This window comes from Callorhinchus milii, unplaced genomic scaffold, assembly GCF_018977255.1.
Source record: "Callorhinchus milii isolate IMCB2004 unplaced genomic scaffold, IMCB_Cmil_1.0 Scaffold14, whole genome shotgun sequence".
In the NCBI taxonomy this organism is placed as follows: domain Eukaryota; kingdom Metazoa; phylum Chordata; class Chondrichthyes; order Chimaeriformes; family Callorhinchidae; genus Callorhinchus; species Callorhinchus milii.
This window is the reverse complement of record NW_024704755.1, coordinates 5,005,329-5,024,642: the sequence shown is the minus strand read 5'-3', so window position 1 is coordinate 5,024,642 and position 19,314 is coordinate 5,005,329. Positions and strand designations below refer to the sequence as shown.

At 36.2% G+C, this 19,314-nt stretch overlaps 1 protein-coding gene across 2 annotated transcripts in view; it reads left to right on the top strand.

Moving 5' to 3' along the window:
- wwp2 (WW domain containing E3 ubiquitin protein ligase 2) overlaps positions 1–19,314 on the top strand; it is a 66,506-nt gene that overhangs the window by 13,975 nt on the left and 33,217 nt on the right. For both annotated transcript variants that reach the window (XM_042340239.1, XM_042340238.1), the window contains exons 5-8: positions 3,354–3,491; positions 6,470–6,566; positions 17,324–17,472; positions 18,497–18,725. In XM_042340239.1, the coding sequence (XP_042196173.1) occupies positions 3,354–3,491; positions 6,470–6,566; positions 17,324–17,472; positions 18,497–18,725 (613 nt within the window). The remainder of the gene's footprint in view (positions 1–3,353; positions 3,492–6,469; positions 6,567–17,323; positions 17,473–18,496; positions 18,726–19,314) is intronic.

Here is a 19,314-nt window from a genome sequence, read left to right as displayed (position 1 = left end):
TCAAAACAACTGATGATTACTTTTCCTTTCACTTTTTTCTTATTTTCCCCGTTCCTTCATGTGCCACCAAACCTTGTACCACTTTCTAGCAAATGAGGCAAATAGGCTGTAAATTTGTTCTCCAGTCCTCTGCCAAAACATTTTTGCTAAGTGATGTGATGGAGACGCAACTGATTTCCTCTCACCTTCTCAATATCCTCCTATTGCCATGAAGTGTCTGACTTGTCCTTAGCTTCTGACTCATATGCATGGCCACAGAAGGAGAAATTGGGTTGTATCTGTACCCTTGTCAGTCTGTTGCATTTGGCTTTGGGAATACTTACATGTGCCACCTTCCTACAAACTCAGTTTAATTGACACCTAATGTGCTTTCATCATGACATCATGACATGTCACAGTACACCACGGCTAATAGTTGTCTCACTAAATTATTTTATTGTTAGTTACACTCACCGCACAACAAGAAAAATCATGCAGTGATTATAATAGTCTTTTGAAAGTGCATTGTGGCAATTGAATCATGTTTAACCCATATTTATAATGGTGGCAGATGCATACAATTGTATTCTGTGCCAAATACTGAGTGTTGTAAGCGCTTAAAGGATACTACATTAATTTACATTGGCTGAGGCATCATGGTTATTCATGAGTAGGGGCTGTGGTCCTGGAGGTTGAAGTGTTGGGAAGAAGGTGAAACCTGGAGCAGTTTTCTTCATAGTACACTAGCACTATCCTATGATTGAAAGCTTGGGATGCAAAGGTGTCATTTTTTAAAAAATGATCTTATCCTTGTATATAATTGCTCACATCTGTTGCTCAAACAAATTACAGAGCCTGTAGCATTCAGAGGGAAGGCCACACTTTATGTGCAAACACAAATCCCCTAACCATTAATTGCTATTTATGGTATTTGAAAATGTTCAGAAATGGCTTCCAGCTGGCCTCAGTCGATATTACAGTTCACAATTGTACTGCTATTCACTCCCTCAATAATAAAGCTGTGATAAAACCTCCTTGTTTGTTAGACGAACTGAATCACTTTATTTCAGCTGCCTTTTAGAAATTAACAACTGTCCTAGGTGTATTCTGTCTGGGAATTGATTTGTGAATATAGATTTCAATCCCTGCAAGATTGTATTCCATGGCGCTGTCTCTCAATGAACAACTGTGTTTAAAAAAAAATCTGACTTTCTGACAAAATTCACAATGTTGAGCTGTACTGATCCAAGTCACAAGTGTGACTTGTGAGCTCTACTCTGCTGGATTTCTGTAGAAAATGGATATACAGAGAATTGATTTATAAATCTAATAACATCATTACACCAATATCTTTAAAAAGTTCATCACATTTGCTATTTATTTTGTTTCAGTATTTTTCCTTACTTCAGGTATCCCATGGTACTTTTCATCCTCAGGGCAATCCACAATTGGCAATTTACACTGCTTTGTGATGATTATATCCACAATTCAGAAATGATATGTTATAATGAGATGGGGACTTAACTAAATTCTGAATTTAATTGCTCATTAGATGTCTATGGGTGGGGGGGTGCTGTTGAGCAGAAATAAACTTTACCCCATTTACAAAACTGCAATTTATGATTCTTGATTGCTTCAAAGTAAAAGCATAGAGCTATTACTGTGACTTTAGTAAATCTCTTTGCATTATATACTGGATTTAAAATTAGCTGTAAATCCTGGGACTTGTGAAAGGCTTGATGGAATTACTTAATGCAGTTCTTGTCATTTTGTCACAATTTATAGCTTTTGCATTTCATCACTTACCCGCATTTGTAAAGTATCTTACTTAATGCGGTGTCCTGCCAGGTCAGGAACAGAGCAACATTGTTTGAAAGTTTGGGTGGAATTGGGAGAGTTGATGAGTGTTTAATAGAGTGTTTAATACAAAATCATTGAGAAAACACATTTAATGCAATAATATTCTAGGATGAAATTTAAGATGGTAAATTAGGTATAGAGAATAAAATACCCTTTTTTTAAAAAAAAAGTACAATCCCTGATATGGAGGGTCATTAAGACATTGTTTTCCAGATTTGATTTTCAATCAGTACTGATCTCAGCCTTGGCAGTTGTAAGATCTTGCAATTGGCTCAATTCGTCGGAGTGAAAAATGACCTTAAAAGTACCTTTGGGCATAAGACGATGAAAATATTGGTGTCCACTCAATGTTTGACATCCCCTTTTCCTTCAGTGAAATAACCTGCAGGCAGACGGTCATTCTCAGCGCCTGGGACGTCCTCCTGATGTGAAAGACTCTATACATATGTAATTTTGTTGTTGTTATCTAAGGATCACATAGGGAGAAAACACATTTGGCTAAACACGTACATGGCCATTGATACTGAAACTTTATAGGTCCCTTGAACTTGTAATCCAGGAGCAGATTAAATTTTGTAAAGGAGTGCAGAAACAAAATTAAAGACTGTAAAATGTATTTATTTATTTATTTGTTTATTGATTGGAGCTGTAGCATTTGGATTATTTAAACCATGGGTCAGGTTGATACTTTTGGGCAACAAGGCATTTTCTTGCATCCTTTGAACATTTTGCAAGCATTTCTGCTGGAAGAATGATGTAATAAGAGTTTGACTTTAATCAGAGCATACTTTGATTAGAGGATGCATATTTTGAAGAGGTGAAATTCTATAGGTGACTTGTCAGAATAGGTTTATGGTAGTCAAACTGTACATAACTTTGTTTTGTGAATGCAGAAATGGCTTGTATTATGTTACCTAATCCATCAAATTTATTTTGTAGTTATAGTTAGTGAAGATAATATAGTGCCAGTACCCTGTGATGTACAAGAACGCTTTGCTGTACAATGCTAGTTCCAGGTTTACAGCCATAATTGCTGCCCCAATGAGCTCCTAATCTCAGTAAAACCATGAGGCAGTGGAACCAAGTAAGGGAAAAGGGTAGATATTCTCCCACTGATGGAAATTGATATGGGACTAATCCGGGCAGATTGTGTGTATGTGTATGTGTGTGTTTTGTAACTTGAGCAAAGTATAGTGGTATAGATACATCCACTCACTTGGTTAGGAGTCTTCCTGTAGTTGAAGGGACCAAAAAGTAGGGGTGGAAGTAAAGTTTCCCCCCGCCCCCCACCATTTGAAAGTGTAGAGCAGCTTTGCAAAGTCCATCTCTATGTGTCAGATAGTAAATCCTTGTCTTTTTAACGTCCTGTAATAATTGTGTTGTAACAGGCGCTCTTTGTCTGTAGAAAATGGGTGACAACGACATGCTGGCAAGGTTGTTTCACAACAAACTGAAAAGAAGTAAAAAAAACCACAAATCATCTTTCTCCTGACATTTTTGTTTCTTGCTCACAGTGGAGAACATTCAGCTGAATTTGAATCTCCAGGTGGGAAACAAAGGTGGCGTTGTGTGCAGTGGTGAACTGACTGTTTGCCTGGATGGCCTCAATGTTGATTTGGGAAGTCTGCCTAATGGCACCATCACGACAGAAAGTAAGTGCAATATACACCGACTCATTCTGATGCTGGGAGCGAGGGTGATGGGTTATACACTCGAAATTGTTTAATGCACCTTAATTGGTTTGTAGCTTTTCAATGAGAGTATATATTCCTTTTTGTAGGTAGTGTTAAAAAACTGGTAAGTATGATTTTTTTTCTCCAAGAAATAAAACACTTTTGTGATGTTTGTGGTATTAAAGTTGCAAGATTCCTTTCAAAGTTCTAAATTGAAATTAACTTTGTTTGCAGTTTTCTATTACTAGTCTTTCTTTCCAGAATCATCTTAAATTGCTTTTATATATGAAATTGGTTTGAAGCAAACTTAATTAGAGCAATTTTTGTATATAGTTGAGCAGTGTGTGTAAACTCATTATAAAAAGTAAAAACTGTCACATTGATAATCTTATGAGATTTAAGTTTAGATTTTTGACCCTTAACATTTTTACTTGAATTTTACTTCGAAGGATCATGAGAAAATAGTATTAAATTTAACAAAAAATATTAAGAGGATTTTAATTTCATACATTTGATATAGAGCCTTATTACGTCATTGAGTCGTCTCAAAGCGCTTCACAGGATTTACTATAAAGTGGTTTGACTGTGTATTGTGTGTAATTATATAAAAATCAGCATCAGATTTAAAGATAGTTGAACATATTGCACAACGTTTCTAAATCTTTGTGTGTTTATTTATTTACAGTAAGCATTTTGTAGTTTATAACAGTGATTTAGCAAACCAGATGAGAGACGAAAATTTTGGTTCATTAAGTTATCGATTAACTTCAGAGATCCTCTAAAATGGTTCCAACACCTTTTCTGTTAACTTAATTCATTGCATTAAAAATACTGAAAATACAGGAAAACCTAGCATTGTCTTGAAATAGATAGGATTCTTTATTACATTCCCCCCACCCCCAGCCCGGGAGGATAGTTAGTTTTGTGGACTAATTTGTTGTACACCGAGCTTTCAATATGGAGAAAGATCTGTTACAGATCAAAAGATGTTCTTTTATTACAGGCATATCTAATTTTTAAATAAATGTTTTTCTTTCTAAAGAATGTGTTTTATATATTTTTTAACAATCTTCTTGGCTGGGGTGCAATCATTTATTAATTATTAACTGCAATTGCAGTGCACCACAAATATTGCACAGGGATCGTACTGATTTTGTATTAAACAGATGTTTGATGAGATCTGTCAAGTTTTAGCTCCACCCCATTCCAGCTGTATGCTGCCTTTGTAAATTGCTTTACAGATTTGATTAGCTCCCTTCTGATGTTTTTATGTGTACAGACTGTTTGTGACGTAATGAAGGCTGTAGCAGTATTTTGAAGATTTTGCAACATCATGACCCAAATCATCATTTAGCATGCTTAGAACTTTGAAGCCAACAGTGGGGTTTCACCATCAAAAAACAATTGTTGCAACATTAAGGCTTTCACTGTTCATTTAGAAAATAAGATTTGAGTTTGTTTAATGATCATGCTACACGATTGACAAGAAATTCTCTTGAAATAGCCTTCAAGCGCATTTCAAGAAAAAACATTTTGAAAGGAAATTACAGGACAAAATCTTCATATTCTAAGTAATATATCGGATCTTAAAAAGACATTTCGCCCACAAAATACCAGTCAATCCACTTTACAATATATCCTGTGAGTGCTTTGAGACGGCTCAACGGTGTAATAAAACGCTAAATCAAATGCAAGGATGATTATTATTATTAACTCCAACTCCACAAATTCTTGAATGATTTCAAGTTTATAAGGGTTGAATGCGGCATTGGAGTATATTCTCCCAGCTCCCTCTCATTGCTGAACACTCACCTCCTTGCAGAAGAAAGCCTGAAGCTGCTGAGACAGTAAACTTCTATACTGGTTATAGTCTGCCAATGTTTGCCTTAAAATTCTGCTTTCATGTTAAACCTGCGGCATTACTGTTACAACAATTAGTTGTCTTTTGTGAACGTGTCTTGATTTAACAGCGCATTGAGTATCTACTAGGTTGTCACTAAATGTAGGGAAAACGGGTAGGAATCTGCATTTAATGTCAAACTTCATTTTGCTCTTAGTTTTATAAAGTAACTGATGGCATGATTTTGACACAATCATTTCTGACTTCAGATGACCTTTAGAAGCTACTCACGTTTCCCTCTTGTGGTTTACGGTCCCTTGATTGCAATATTTTAATTTAATCTAATTTTTAAAAAAACATTAATGGTGGTTGAGGCACTGCTGTATTAAGCTTCCAAATATTGTCCTTCCGAAGTTGCTGGGGGTAATTTCTGTTAACTGTCTTTTACATTTGTTAATTGTAGAGTGGCATATATTATTGTTAAATTAATTATTTATTCAAATAAATAAAAAAAAGAAGAAATCAAAAGCTAAGAATTTAAAATTAGAAGTCCCTATATTTATTTTTTTGGAATAGAGACACTATGCCTGGCAGAGGCCAGATTCATTTGAGTTCTCATATGGAAATACTTGACTGCGTGCTTAACTGCTTGCACGATCACAGTAGCTTGTGATATTTGTCAACCCAATAACAAATTTAAACAGTTGTTTGTTCACATTCTGTATTTTGAGGCTTCGTTAGCTTTTGCTTCCCTGTTTGCTGTGCTGATTCAGCTGTGTAAGTCTGCTTTAGAGATATCTACCTAGAGGTTGAGTTTAGTTATATGATTTTCTGCAGGGTTTGTAGGTTAACTGTCTTGAGAAATCTGTTTTATGTACTTTGTATCCTGATGCAAGCATTTTGTTTTTTCATTTGTGGTGCGTCATGGTTAATCTGTCGAAGGGGAAAAAAAAGTTCTGCACAGATGAAACTAAATGAACTCCATCTGAATCAATTCAGAGTTGGTTTAGAGCAGTCATGTGTTTCAAGTCTTATATTTTTGCTGCGAACGCAAGCTCTTGGCCCTGATTACGATCAAATTATTGTGTGTGCTTGTCTTTACCTCTGTGTGTTTCAGGATCTCAGCAGAACGGGAGAATTCATTATAGCACAAGTCAAGACGATGATTCAAACTATTCAGCCTCACCTACCAGTGCTTCTGGAGCCAGAGTAAGGTAAGATGAGGATTGTTCGAAGCAAAAAAAATCGCAAGTGGAGGATAGAGAATTTTTTTTGCTGATTAATGATTGCTGAATAATCATCTCATTAATTTTTGTTAGATCATAATTAGATTGAGTATTGGGGACTGTGAACAAAGCCTTTAATATTTTTTAAGTACAAATGAATACTGCTTTTGGTTAAGACCTTGTAATTGTATGTTTAATGTGCTCCGTAGAATTAATGCTTCTTCATTTCCCCAGGAATTAGAGCTTGCAGTGCAGGAACAGTTTTATGTGTGTTGCATTTCACAATGTACCAGAACCTGTGTGCTATGTCCAATCATTTAGTCCTTAAAATTTCAGTTAATAAATATATAATAATAATAATCCTTGCATTTGACATAGCGCCTTATCACGTCTTCGAGACATCTCAAAGCACTTCACAGGATATAGCCAAATCTCTGCAAAGTGAAATGACTATATTTTGTTTATTTTTTATTTATTATATACTTAATAACACTATGAGACAAATAATTACGTATTAATTATATTCTATTACTTGTTTCTCAACAGTTTTAATAAAAAGTGGGATCTGCTGTTAAATACTTGGGTTGTATCACGAATGTTTGGATATATTTTTCCACAAAGTGCATTGAATTTTGATTAGTCTTTAGATGGGCACGTGATTTGTACCAGTGTAATCTTCCCTTTTTGCTCTGAATGCTTAACTGTATGCCGTAGAATGATCTAAAGGGGCTGATTTGCTGTAGTTTAGTTTCAAATGTCCTTGTGATTGTTTCATTACGTACAATATAGCTGTTTTTCCAATGAAAGCTTCAAAAAGCCAAATCTCTGAAATCTGTCCAAATTTAAAAGCATTTTTTTAAAAAAAGTGGATGACTAGTTTTGTGGTATACACCACAAAACAACATTGTACCATCATGATTCATCAGTCATCAGTCACTGGTTCAGAGTGGTAGAATGTAACTCATTGTGAGTATCTGGACTGTGTTGCGCAGATTTAAAACATTTTCCCAGGTGCTAGGAAGGAAAAATCTGCTAGCGAATTGAGCTGTGGTGATTTTTCGCAAATCTTAGCAATTGGTCGTAGTGATGTGTTGGAATCTAAAGGGAAGTGGAAAATACTGGGATTTCCAGGTTTATAGTGGAAAATAAAATTCATATCTAAATATTGAGATGAAACATCTTAGATCATGAGGTATCACCATCTCACTACCTTTGTTAAAATCCGCCTGAACCTGCTTTTTGCATTTTCTCTCTTTGGGGACTCTACATTTCTTTGATTTGTTCAAAGGGGCTTTCAGGGTGTTAACTAAGCCAAGAAAAACTGCATTACAGCGCAGTCCATGACGTGCTATGTCTGAATATTTGTCGCTTTCTGTAATGTTTTCAAATAGGAAATTGAGGTGGGTCTGGCAAAGTGAAAGTCTGTAATCCATTTCCAGACAGAGGGCTGTAATCTTCATCAGGACGGTGATGTGATACAGAAGGCAGACAGAATCTTAAAGCTCCTGGAATTATTTGTGAAACCTGATGGTTTTACAGGTTTACATTCAGTTTTGCTCATCAACATCCAATGAATGTACCATAAATATATTAATGATTCATAATAGATGTAATATGAAAATATTACATCGTTTAAAAATAGTCTTGCCATAAGAATTGTAGCCGACCAAGGAATGTTTATTTGTTTCTTAGTTTCTTTATGAAACTTGGTTGCTTGTCAATGTGATTGGCACATGCTAATTTAGGCCTGAAAAGAAATTACTCACACAGTTCCATTTTGGTTTAAATTAAAAATACTGTATATATCGGGATTCTGCTCCCAGGTTTTAGAATCAAATCAATGCTGGGGGCTTGACTGCGCTAAGCATTTTGTGTCTCGTCCGCCAGCTACCCTCTGAATTTAAAATAAGAAAATGGTGTTCTTGAACTCCTTGGCATGTACAGAGCTCTCCTCAGCCCCTGGGAGACCAATTTGGAATGGGTAAGAATAAATTGAGTGTCCCGCTCTGAATAGTAGAAAACCTAATAGCGAAACTAATTGGTACCAGCCCTATCGCGGATATGAAAACATTGTGGATAGTGTGTGTTTCCACCTCTCCCTACTCTCTCTCTCTCTCTCTCTCTCACACTCACTCATTTTGGATCAGATACTTTTATCATATCTCTCTTCCCTGCAATGCTGGAAATACATGATAACTTGTGTACATGTGCAACCCATGGGCATGTTGCCCACTTTGGATGACTTTTCGAGATTATTCCCTGAAGGAAAGGTAAACAAAATCCCTCCTTCCCCTTGCTGCATCAAGCACTCTTATTCAGTTGAATGTGTGAGCAAGTTACACTGTCAGGACGCTGTTAATGGTACTCTTGATACTGACCGTCTGGATGTATGGGAGTGTAGTTCTGGATTGGCCCATCAATTTTTTTTCTTTTGTCATCTCAAGCAGAAACGAGGGTATACATAAACATATTGCATCATCAGCTGGTCAATCTGTTTCCTGGAGCCTCTTGTTTTCTTGATCTGTGTAAACTGCAGAGATTGGTTTCCTGCAATGTGTTGACCAGGTGGTTGACTGCATCAAAATCACTTTAAATTTTTTTTCACCAGTTTTCTCTATAGACCATAAGTTGGCAGCTTTGGGTGTGCGTTCATGGCTGGTACAGTAGACCTCTAGTTCCTGGCATGCAAGTGACTGGGAGGCATCACAACTGAACCCAACCCTGTTCTAATCTGACATGTGCCAGGTTTCAACTTGTGTCAGTGGATATTGATCACAAGTGGGGAACTCTGGATAGTTGTTTCCCCTGGCATACCCTGGGGCACAAAAGTCAATTCTCCCTCAGAACCTTGATTGGGAGTCAAGTGCAACCTTCTAATCTCTATTCCTTAGAGCTTCACCAATTAGTGCCTTTATCCAGTAGGCCATCGAGTGATGTAAAATTCTAGTCACATTTGTTTGTTTGAACAATTCTATGGATCAAACTGCTTTGGTTCTGTGATTTTCTGGTATTCTATCTGAGTTATCTTTAGAAGCTCATGGGAAGGAGCGTTGTTGGAGTTGGAAAACATATCAGTGCTTGAATTGTTAAATGCTGTACTATAATCTTGCATCTGCTAAATTGAGTTAATGTTGCTTAGCAAGCTTTTAGATTTTAGTTTTGGTTCTCAGCTCTAATCTTTATCTAAGTAACTTTTTCAGACACTGTGGCACACCCTAGTTTTAACAAATACCTCATTGTTTTCTTAGCAATTTAACTGCAGTGCCTAATTACTTTCCTAAAAAGCAAACACATGTATGACAACTGTGATTAAGTTGTTGACTCTTGATTAAAACCAGCACTGCAGATCCAGCAGTAGTAAAACTCTGGAGACTTTATATTGGTTGAAATAAATGAAGTAATGGTGAAAGGAAATATAATAAGATTATATTGAAGGTGCCTCTTGTGTCACTTTTCTCAACTTGTGCCAAGTTTACATATGGTAACACAACTGCATATTATTCTGTGAACATAAAGTATCATTGAGAACAAACTAACAGTAAAACTGTTTGGCTAATGTAATAATCTAACATTTAACAGTGTATGCGTTCATTCTTTTCAACCATACTGGTTTTCTCTGTCCCTCGGATGCACCAGCTACTAGCCATGTGAAGCTTTAGGAAGTTCAGGTCGTCAGAAGGTACCGAATAAATAAATCTGTGATTTGTGACAAATTGTGTTATTTGTTTGTGGTCTTGATAAGGAAATAACATTCTTGTCCTCAAATAAAACAGCTGTCAGTCATGCTTCTTTTATCTTTTACCTGTTCAAGAGTGGTTACATATTTTTAGTAAAACATTTCAAGTACGCTCATTAGGTTTGTTTAAAAACTAATTGTTCAGGATTTGTTCTTCCTGCCTGCCAGTGTTGTTGCAGTGCATGGATTGATTTTGTTTTTCTTGTAAATCCTGTCCAATCCAAATTTACGTTTACGGTGCCAAAAAGATTTTATCTTTGTTTTTAAAATAATGCTGATTATTTTAGAATGTTGTTTCTGGCCATTTCTGAAATCTGGCCTCTGAAAGTAAGTATTGGCATTGATGGTAGCAATTACTGTAAAATTCGATGGGCAGCAAATAGATTCAGTAGACTTGGCCAGGTGCTGGTCATCATTTCCTCCCCACTGAAACAGAGCCTGCATACCTTGATTAGTGCTTTTATGACAGGCTAGCTGGGAACTGGGAGAATTGATTCATTGATGGGATTGATTCATTGAGAATTGATGAGAACTGAAACAGAAGATTAGGGTTCAACCTGCATCATTGAATAAGAATCCAGTTTTCTGCCATTACCATGTTGTGCCCATATCCAAGATTGAGTTGCAGGATATCCTGGTTCTGATTTTATTGGAATTATAATTTAGTATTCCAATCTAATTGCCATTCCGTAGTATTTAGTTGACTTTGTGTGTTATTACGTATCGTATGTAATGGAACTGCTCCGTGTCTAACCCAAAGGCATGTTGGAGTTCCAACGTGCAATGCCACACAGTGGTGAGATTTGGACGCGGTCTTCTACTCTGTTGAGTGCTGTTGCGGGGAGGTGCCGGCCATTCCCTAAGGGTGGAGAGAAATCTGAGGGTAATTTGTCATCAGGTTGTGCTATCAATGTCTTAATAGCAGTATTTGTGTAGCCCTGGAAGCAGTCATATACATGATTGGCTGCATTATGTGGATGACCCACGAAGACACAAGTAAAGAACAAGGTAAGTTCAGAAAAATAAATTGCTGGGAATACTTATCTTCACAAAGTGTTCACTGTAAAAGAATACAAACTATCATGTATGTGTAATTGGAGTGGCAATAGTTTTTTTTAAAGAATCCCTTTAAGGTGAAATTATTTTTATTCTTAAATAACTGTGGTCATATGGCAAGTTTTAAAGATGATATGTGTGTGTGTGTGTGCATAAATAGCTAGTTATATTCTGAACTTTAGCTGTGCCTGAAAAATGTTTGGATAACGATAATTAATATTGTCTGTGAGTTCAAAGAAGGGCCTTTATTTGTTCGCACGCCGATGCAGTCGGGTTGGCAGATGTCTGCAGCTGCGGGTGAAATATACCTGCACCTTGAGTGTGACATTTTTAGAATAAGAAATTCTTTGTGTAGTTTTTGTTAAGAGAGTATGACATTTCTCAGTCTTATGAAAGGTTTTGACTTTGACATGCTCGTGCTAAATTATTTGAACAAAACTATACTTTTTCAATTCAGTTTAGACAATGTGCCACTTTAAAAAGGGTATATAAGAAAAAAGGTATTGCTCCATTGAAAGCAATGAGCTTAGTGCTGAGATCTGAAGTTTAGGAAGGATTTATAATGCTCAGTCACTAACTTTTGAAAGTTGGTGGCCCCGATTTGAGCTTGTAGCAGGTATTTAATTTTAAAAATATGGACACAGAAATGTATTTTTCAGCCAAATATGCAGCATGAAAGCATTCTGTTTATTCTGAAGTATTTCTTTCAAGAATTTATGTGCACCACTTTGGATGTAGTTAATAAGTATAAAGAGGGATCAAGTGGAATTCTGTTAAATATAATAATAATCCTTGCATTTGATATAATGCCTTATCATGTCTTTGAGACCTCTCAAAGCGCTTCACAGAATATACTGTAGTGAATTGACTGTATATTTTGTGGACGAAAAATCTGAAAAAAATATTTTAAATGTAAACCATTATTAATCAGTCTGTGCAATACCAAAACTAAAAGAGCATATTATTTATTTTTTAAAAAAAAGTTGTTGGACACAAGTTGTTCACTTAGTATTAACTGTATTCATTACTAAAATGATTTCCCCAGCGACATAGTGTGAAAGAGTTTGCGGACTTGCTTTACACACAAACCTGGTGTTGCATAGTGAAACCAGTGTTACAGAGAGCGATTGAAGAGTAACTCATAAATGAAGACAGACTGGAAATTTATCAGTAAAGTTAAAAATACGTTCAATCAACAAAACCCCTTTTTGCACGGCATGGTGAGGAATTTAACAACCTCTTCCTGGATTCTATTTGTCGTAAAAACCTGGGCAGAATGTCAATGAACCGACTTTAGTCTGAAGAAGTTGTGCAGTTGAATTTAAGTTTGTTAACAGTTAAATTTAAAGCTATTTATGAACTGGGAAATTGTGGATTGTCTGGAATCCATTGAATGACTGACATTTTTGCTGATTGGCCGTTGTTGAGTTTCAGGCACTAATTTGTGGACATCTCTGGATGTCATCATCCTGTTCCTTGATTGACTCGTGTCCAGAGAGTGTGCTTGAGTGAGAACTGGCCTTTTCATAATAATCCTTGCATTTGATATAGCATGTAGTCGAGACCTCTCACAGTGCTTTATAGAATATATTGTAAAGAGGAGTGACTGTGTATTTTGCAAGAGAAATGCAGCAGCCAGTTTGGGCAAAGCAATGTTCCACAAACAACCAATTTTATTTGGAGCATTGTTGATCAAGACACCGGGAGAAAGTCCCTTCTCTCTTTGAACATTGCCATGGAATCTTTAACGTCCACCTGAACAGGCAGATGGGGCCTTGGTTTAACGCCTCATGCGAAGAACAGCACCTCCAACAATGCAACACATCTCCAACACTGCATTGGAATATCAGCTTAGACTATGTGATTCCAAGTCCTTACATGGGGCTTGAAACTATAACCTTCTGACTCAGAGGTGAGAGTTCTACTATTCAGTCAGGCTGACACAGGCTTTCATAGCAAGTTCTCCCTCCTAAAGTTCCATAACAGTGTACCAGTATTCCTTTATTTTTTTTAATTAACGTTTTTATACCTGATTTTAAAAACTACCCTTTCTGATCATTTACAGCAACCAATCTGCAAGTATTCCTAAACTTGTAGCAATCATGATGAATCTGTTCATATTGAACAAATAAAAACACGGATCTAAAACTGACAATCAGACTAATACAATAAGGTATTTGAGATTTCAACAGGAACAAAAGAAAGCTTTATTGAGAGGATTATATACTATGATGCGCCTTTAATCAGAATGTTTAAAATATATTCAAAATCCAATTCTGTTTCCTTAACGTAAGTTGAAGCTGCTAAACACTTGAGAAGTTCTGCGTGAAACTATTTTGTAAAGAGTTTAACATTTGGGATTCTATTAAAGCACTGCTGAGTGCTCTAGGACGGTGTCCAATATTGCAGAGTCTTTCCATAAAGCCATTCAAAGTCTCCAGCCTCCTTTCCTGAGTTTCACTTCATCACATTGGTAGTTAGCAGTCTGGTCTTACTTACTTGCTGACGAGATAAATTTTGGAATGGACGGTTACGAAGGGGATTTTTCTTAAAAGTAAAATATGAATTAATACACTGAAGAAAGATCTGGCCTATTTTGAAAAACTTGATTTGTGGTTTAAGTTTTTGCCCCAATCACTATTTTCTCAATCTGAATAATGAACTGGCCCAGATTATGAGATATTGGTACAGTTCATGGTCTTAGTTGACCCACCAGGAGTCATGGTTGAATAGTGAAGAAAGGAACACTAGATCCAATTGTTGTTTTTCTTTCCAAGGTGAAGTTGGTCAAACATGGTCTTTAAGAGAAATGTAATTGAAAGTGTTTGGTTTAGTGTGTACCTCCTATTGGAGAATTTGGCAACCAAAACTACTTTGTTTTTCTGACTGAATATGAGGTTGACTTTAATGTCTTATCCTAATTTGAAAAAATTGTATTCAGTACGTTATAGCTTTATTGTAGACTTGGTAAAATGTGCTGTTGTTTACAAAAATTGCAGATTGGTCCGATATGAAGAAAAGTACCGCACAAATGTAGTCATTTGTAGTAACTATGTTGATCTTTGTGGGGTAGCTATTTGGATAGCAAGAATTTAAACTTTTTCTGACTGATCAAACTTATTTTATTTATTTATTGCAGCGATTTGTGAATGGCAAACTGATACAGTTTTGTGTCAACTACAAAACCCACTGCAATAAGTGGAACTCAGTGCCATATTGAGAGTTTCTGTATAATCACGTTATTGGCATCTGTTAACATTTAAGTATTTTGTAAAGCATTTTATTACCAGTCCAACTTTTCGGAATTTTGGACTTTCATTTGGATATATATTTGTCCATTTAAAATCAAAAAACCGAGCTGCCACTTAGGAACCAAGATAGTAATTTGTTGTATCGTATGTGTTTGATGTAATTAAAAGAGGCTTTTGTTCAACATAGCAGTTGGAAAGGGAGCAAAAAAAGATGGCAGTGAGAAGTTAAAAGAATCCTCATCTAGTTTGGGTAGGATTTAGTCATTTAATGTAGTGCGCTATGCTGTATTTACTGAGAACTTGTAGTGAATTGACTGCCTGATTGCTTTCTGGCATTTTCCTCTTCTGCTGACAGATTAAAAGGTGTAACTATCTGTCTGGTGGTGTGGAGGATGCATTGGTAGTTGTTTGCAGGGTTCCTCCCATCCCTGATTGCTGTTTGAGCACACAGTTGGAGTCTTTTGCTTGGGAGGCCGGCTGTGTCCGTGAGAAGAGGAGCTATAAACATTATGATCAAACCCTCAAACAACTGTCAATGCATCCTCCATAACATCCAGGTTGACACCCAGCTTACATTTCTGCATGCCATTTTGGCACATCGTTCTTTGCTGTATTTTGAAAAGTTAAGCTCTAAATGGAATTTAAACTCCTGGAGACTTTTACAATGTATGTGCAAAACTGCAGGAAGATACGTTTAAACATCTAAAAGTGATGGTAAGCATTTTTTAGGATTCATAAAAGTTGATAGAATATTGTTAGTGTAGAGGTTGAATGTGCTTTTGCCATACTAATAATCATTCAAACTGTTACTTTTCTTGAAATTGTTTCTGTATTTTTTCCTGCATTGATTATTCCAGTTATATTTTGTTTTGATTAAAAATGCAAAATACAACTTAATTTAGAAAATCATAAAATGTGCATTGTATATAAAGGAACAGGTTAACCTTGGTACTGAATTGAAAATAGAAATGGAGTGTCCTAAGCTACATCGATTGCTTATACAGGAATAATTTATATGCTGAAATAGTGCCAAAATTATAGAGCTGAGTATGTTACATTTATTACTGCAGTGTACACCAGTTGCTGGTACACCAGTTAATGGTGATGAGGTAAAGCAACATTTCCCTGCTGGGAAGAGGGGGGCAAGCTACAAAAAGTTTGAATGTGTTGGATTGTAGGATTGATGAGTTTTAAGGGTAACCCTTATTGTATAACAGAAATAAGGTGGTAATAGCCTTGTGTATGCAACAAGGGATATAAGTTTCCTATATATTGGAATCCTGTTACATATTATAATAATTATAATCCTTATGTTTGCTATAGTGTTTTTCATGTTGGTAGGATGTCTCAAAACACTTCCCAGGATATTTTGTAGAGTTGAGTGCCTGTGACTTGGGGGTAAATGCGGCAGCCAATTTTGCACACAGCAATGCCTCACACATAGCCACAAAGTGTTATAGCATGGGATGAAGGGTACAGGAGCATTGTACTGTAAAGTGGTAGAAGAACACGCATCCATCCTTTTCACAGCCAATTCTTGATCTGTTTGGTCGGTGAAGTGCTTGGTTGGAAAGAGAGAGAATGGAAGGAAAATATGAGGGTGTCACATGAACAGACCTTGGATTCAAAGTAGCTGGCAGAGACCTCGGAATAGGTCACTTACCAGAACAGTCAGACAAGTAGTGGCATGAGATAGACTAATAAGGGAAGAAAAGTCTTACGTGTGGGATTAAAAGAAAAGCATCATGTTTTTATTTGGTGCAAAAACAGCTGGAAATGAACTGAATAATTCCTAATTGGTGAATGCTAATTTTTGTAATTTTAAAATTTGCATTCAAATACTTTGTGTTCTTAATTGAGCATGAAAGTTTAATAACCTGTGAAATGTTTGCAACACAATCATTAACCCCATCTTAGTTTTGAGGTCACATTCTGTAAGACAGAAAATCACTGGACTGTTTCTCACCCAATACCAGGCTTTCCTAATATCCCAGATGGAAATGTGAATTGTAATCTGTTCTTTGTCTAGATTTAAGCACTTTTAAAGAAAGGAAACTTTTGCTTTATTTTGTTAAGCTTGTTTAATTCCCCAACACAAGTTTTGTTTTCATTTCAGAGTATGTACAATCTATATCTCAATAAAATCATCATTGTTTAATAATCCCTCCAAAAAACAAAACAATAATAAAATTGGTCATTTTCAATCCACGACTGTTTGTGGGACACTGTTGTGCGCAATTGGCTGCCGTGCTTCATCCACAAATATGCAGTCAATTCACTTTATAGCATATTTTGTGAATCGCTTTGCGACGTCTAGAAGTCATGAAAAGCGCTATATCAAATGCAAGGATTATTATCATCATTGTTCAAAAGAACAAAGGAAATACAAACATTGCCAAAGTTATTGTGTGATGTAAAGTGTTCGTACATTGTTACATTTATAGATAATTTTGCATCAGTTACAGTATTTTAATTTGTAAAATACAAAAGAAAAGTATTTCATGTGATCACATTTAAGCAGTTTTCTGAATACAGTCTTAAGGCAGCAGCACATCATTTTGGAATACTGACAGGACAGTGGTAGACTGTGAATGTTTGGTTAGGACAACAAAGCAGATCTGAGGAATGTTTGAACTACGAATGAAACAACATTTCATACAACAATGTATACCTATTTGAAGATTTTTTTTCCCCCCACCAAGGACATGCAGACAGACCAGCAGTACTGTGAGAGGAGCTGTGGTTAATGGAGAGAGCACAGTGAATGAGGAACAAAACAATCCCAGTGCTAAGACTAAACCGAAGCATCCATCCAGGGTACCTTCACATTCAGCAAGTTCCAGTGCAGTAGGCAAGTATTGATGGCACATGCTCAGACCTCACCTAAGAGCTGGGTTGATTAATTCATTAAAATCCAAAACATTTCCTTAGAAGCACTTTTACTCTTCAGGATGGGGTACTAGAAATTGTGTCTCAAGGATTTTTCATGACTAACATGCCATCTCAATAGCTTTTAAAGACAATGTTGAGAGCTATCATCACTAACGGATTAAAACGTGTAATAAGATATGGGTATCCTAGTTTCAGTTTAAAAATTGGAGTTCTCAATCATTGATGTATTTACCTTTGTGTCTGATGTATACTTTAATTTCAGAAAACATGATGAGAGTTTGGCTTATTTTCTAAAAGTGGTTGGCTTGAAACTGCACGAGTCCATGACACTGCTGTATTACCTCAACTATACTAGATTTCAACCAAGTTTAAATTTCAATTAAGTGACGAGGTTCCATCAGAGAGCCAGTGACTTGTTAATTGGTTTCCAGCTTTACACAGATCCCATCATTTGTAAATAAGAATGTAATTCTTATACACAACGCATATGTCTACTTAAACGTCCTTACATTTTTTATTTCCACTCATTATCTATTAAAATATGCAGAAATATGCCATAGGCTGTACCTTTGGTTAGCAGGAAAGCAGAATTTATTTTAAAACTGATGAATACGTGAATTTAAGATTGCTAAATAATTACTGTGTGTATATATAGCACTAGAGCAATCTATCAGAATTTAATTACAATATTAGCACCTAAAGCCAAAAATAAAGGGTAATTATTTGAAATTATTTCGTAGTTTTAGCAGAATCAGTGTATTATGTGTGCATTTGATTTTTGTGTGGTGACAGGAAGAAATAATAATAAATTGAGCGTTTTACTAACTTAATAAATTACTCATTTGATTAACATGGAAATATAATTGAACATTTCTATTCATGTTTGTAAATTTATTACAGGCAAAATTGCTTGGGGGAGGAAAAGTAGACATATCACTTCTTAAATAGATATCTAACGAGTATTTATCTGCATGTAATTTCAGTAAATGGAGAGACCATTTCAACTGAAAGTGACAATGACAGCTGGAGTAATGCTTTTATCCCCGATACCCCACCAACACTTCCCGCAGTCTCAGCACCTAGTTCGACTACCAGTGTTGCCCCAAGTCCTCAAGCCAATTCAGTTGCAGTGGGAGAGACTTCAGAACCAGCTGCCACCTTGACGGAACCGTCTCAGACACCAGCCCAAAACCTTGAAGCACTACCTCCTGGGTAAGGAAATAGGAACATTTTTTTCACAGACCTTACTGTTCCCTGGCAGATAAACAACTTGTCTATTAATAGGTTTCGACAGTAAATGGAAAAAATGTCAGAAGTCTTGTCATATTTAGCCATTGGGTGAAGAAGTGCTCCTGTATTACTCAGAGGATGTGAGCAATTTTAATAACTAGTTAACCTATGAATACCACATTGTACTGGAACAGAAAAACACTTTCCTGAGTACAGGACCCAAAGCTACAAATAATTCCAGTAATATTCCACTGAAAATGACATCTCATTATATTTTATCTTAGAAAATGCAGCATTGGAGGAGAACATTAGTCCTTTTTTGCTCAGTTCCTGGGGTCAAGCTGTTCTCCTTTAGTTAGATGGGTGGAGTTGTCTGACATTCAGACATTTACCATGTCTGTAGTCAGCACTTCTCAGCTGACAAGAAGGACACTTGTTTTTCACCCAATGTATTATCTGTACAATCTTGAGATACTCCCATCTTGTGGCTCAGCAAAAAAAGTAAGTTTAAATGTTGACGTTGGAATTTAAATCTTTGGACTCATTGAGCAGAAATGACCAATAGTATCAC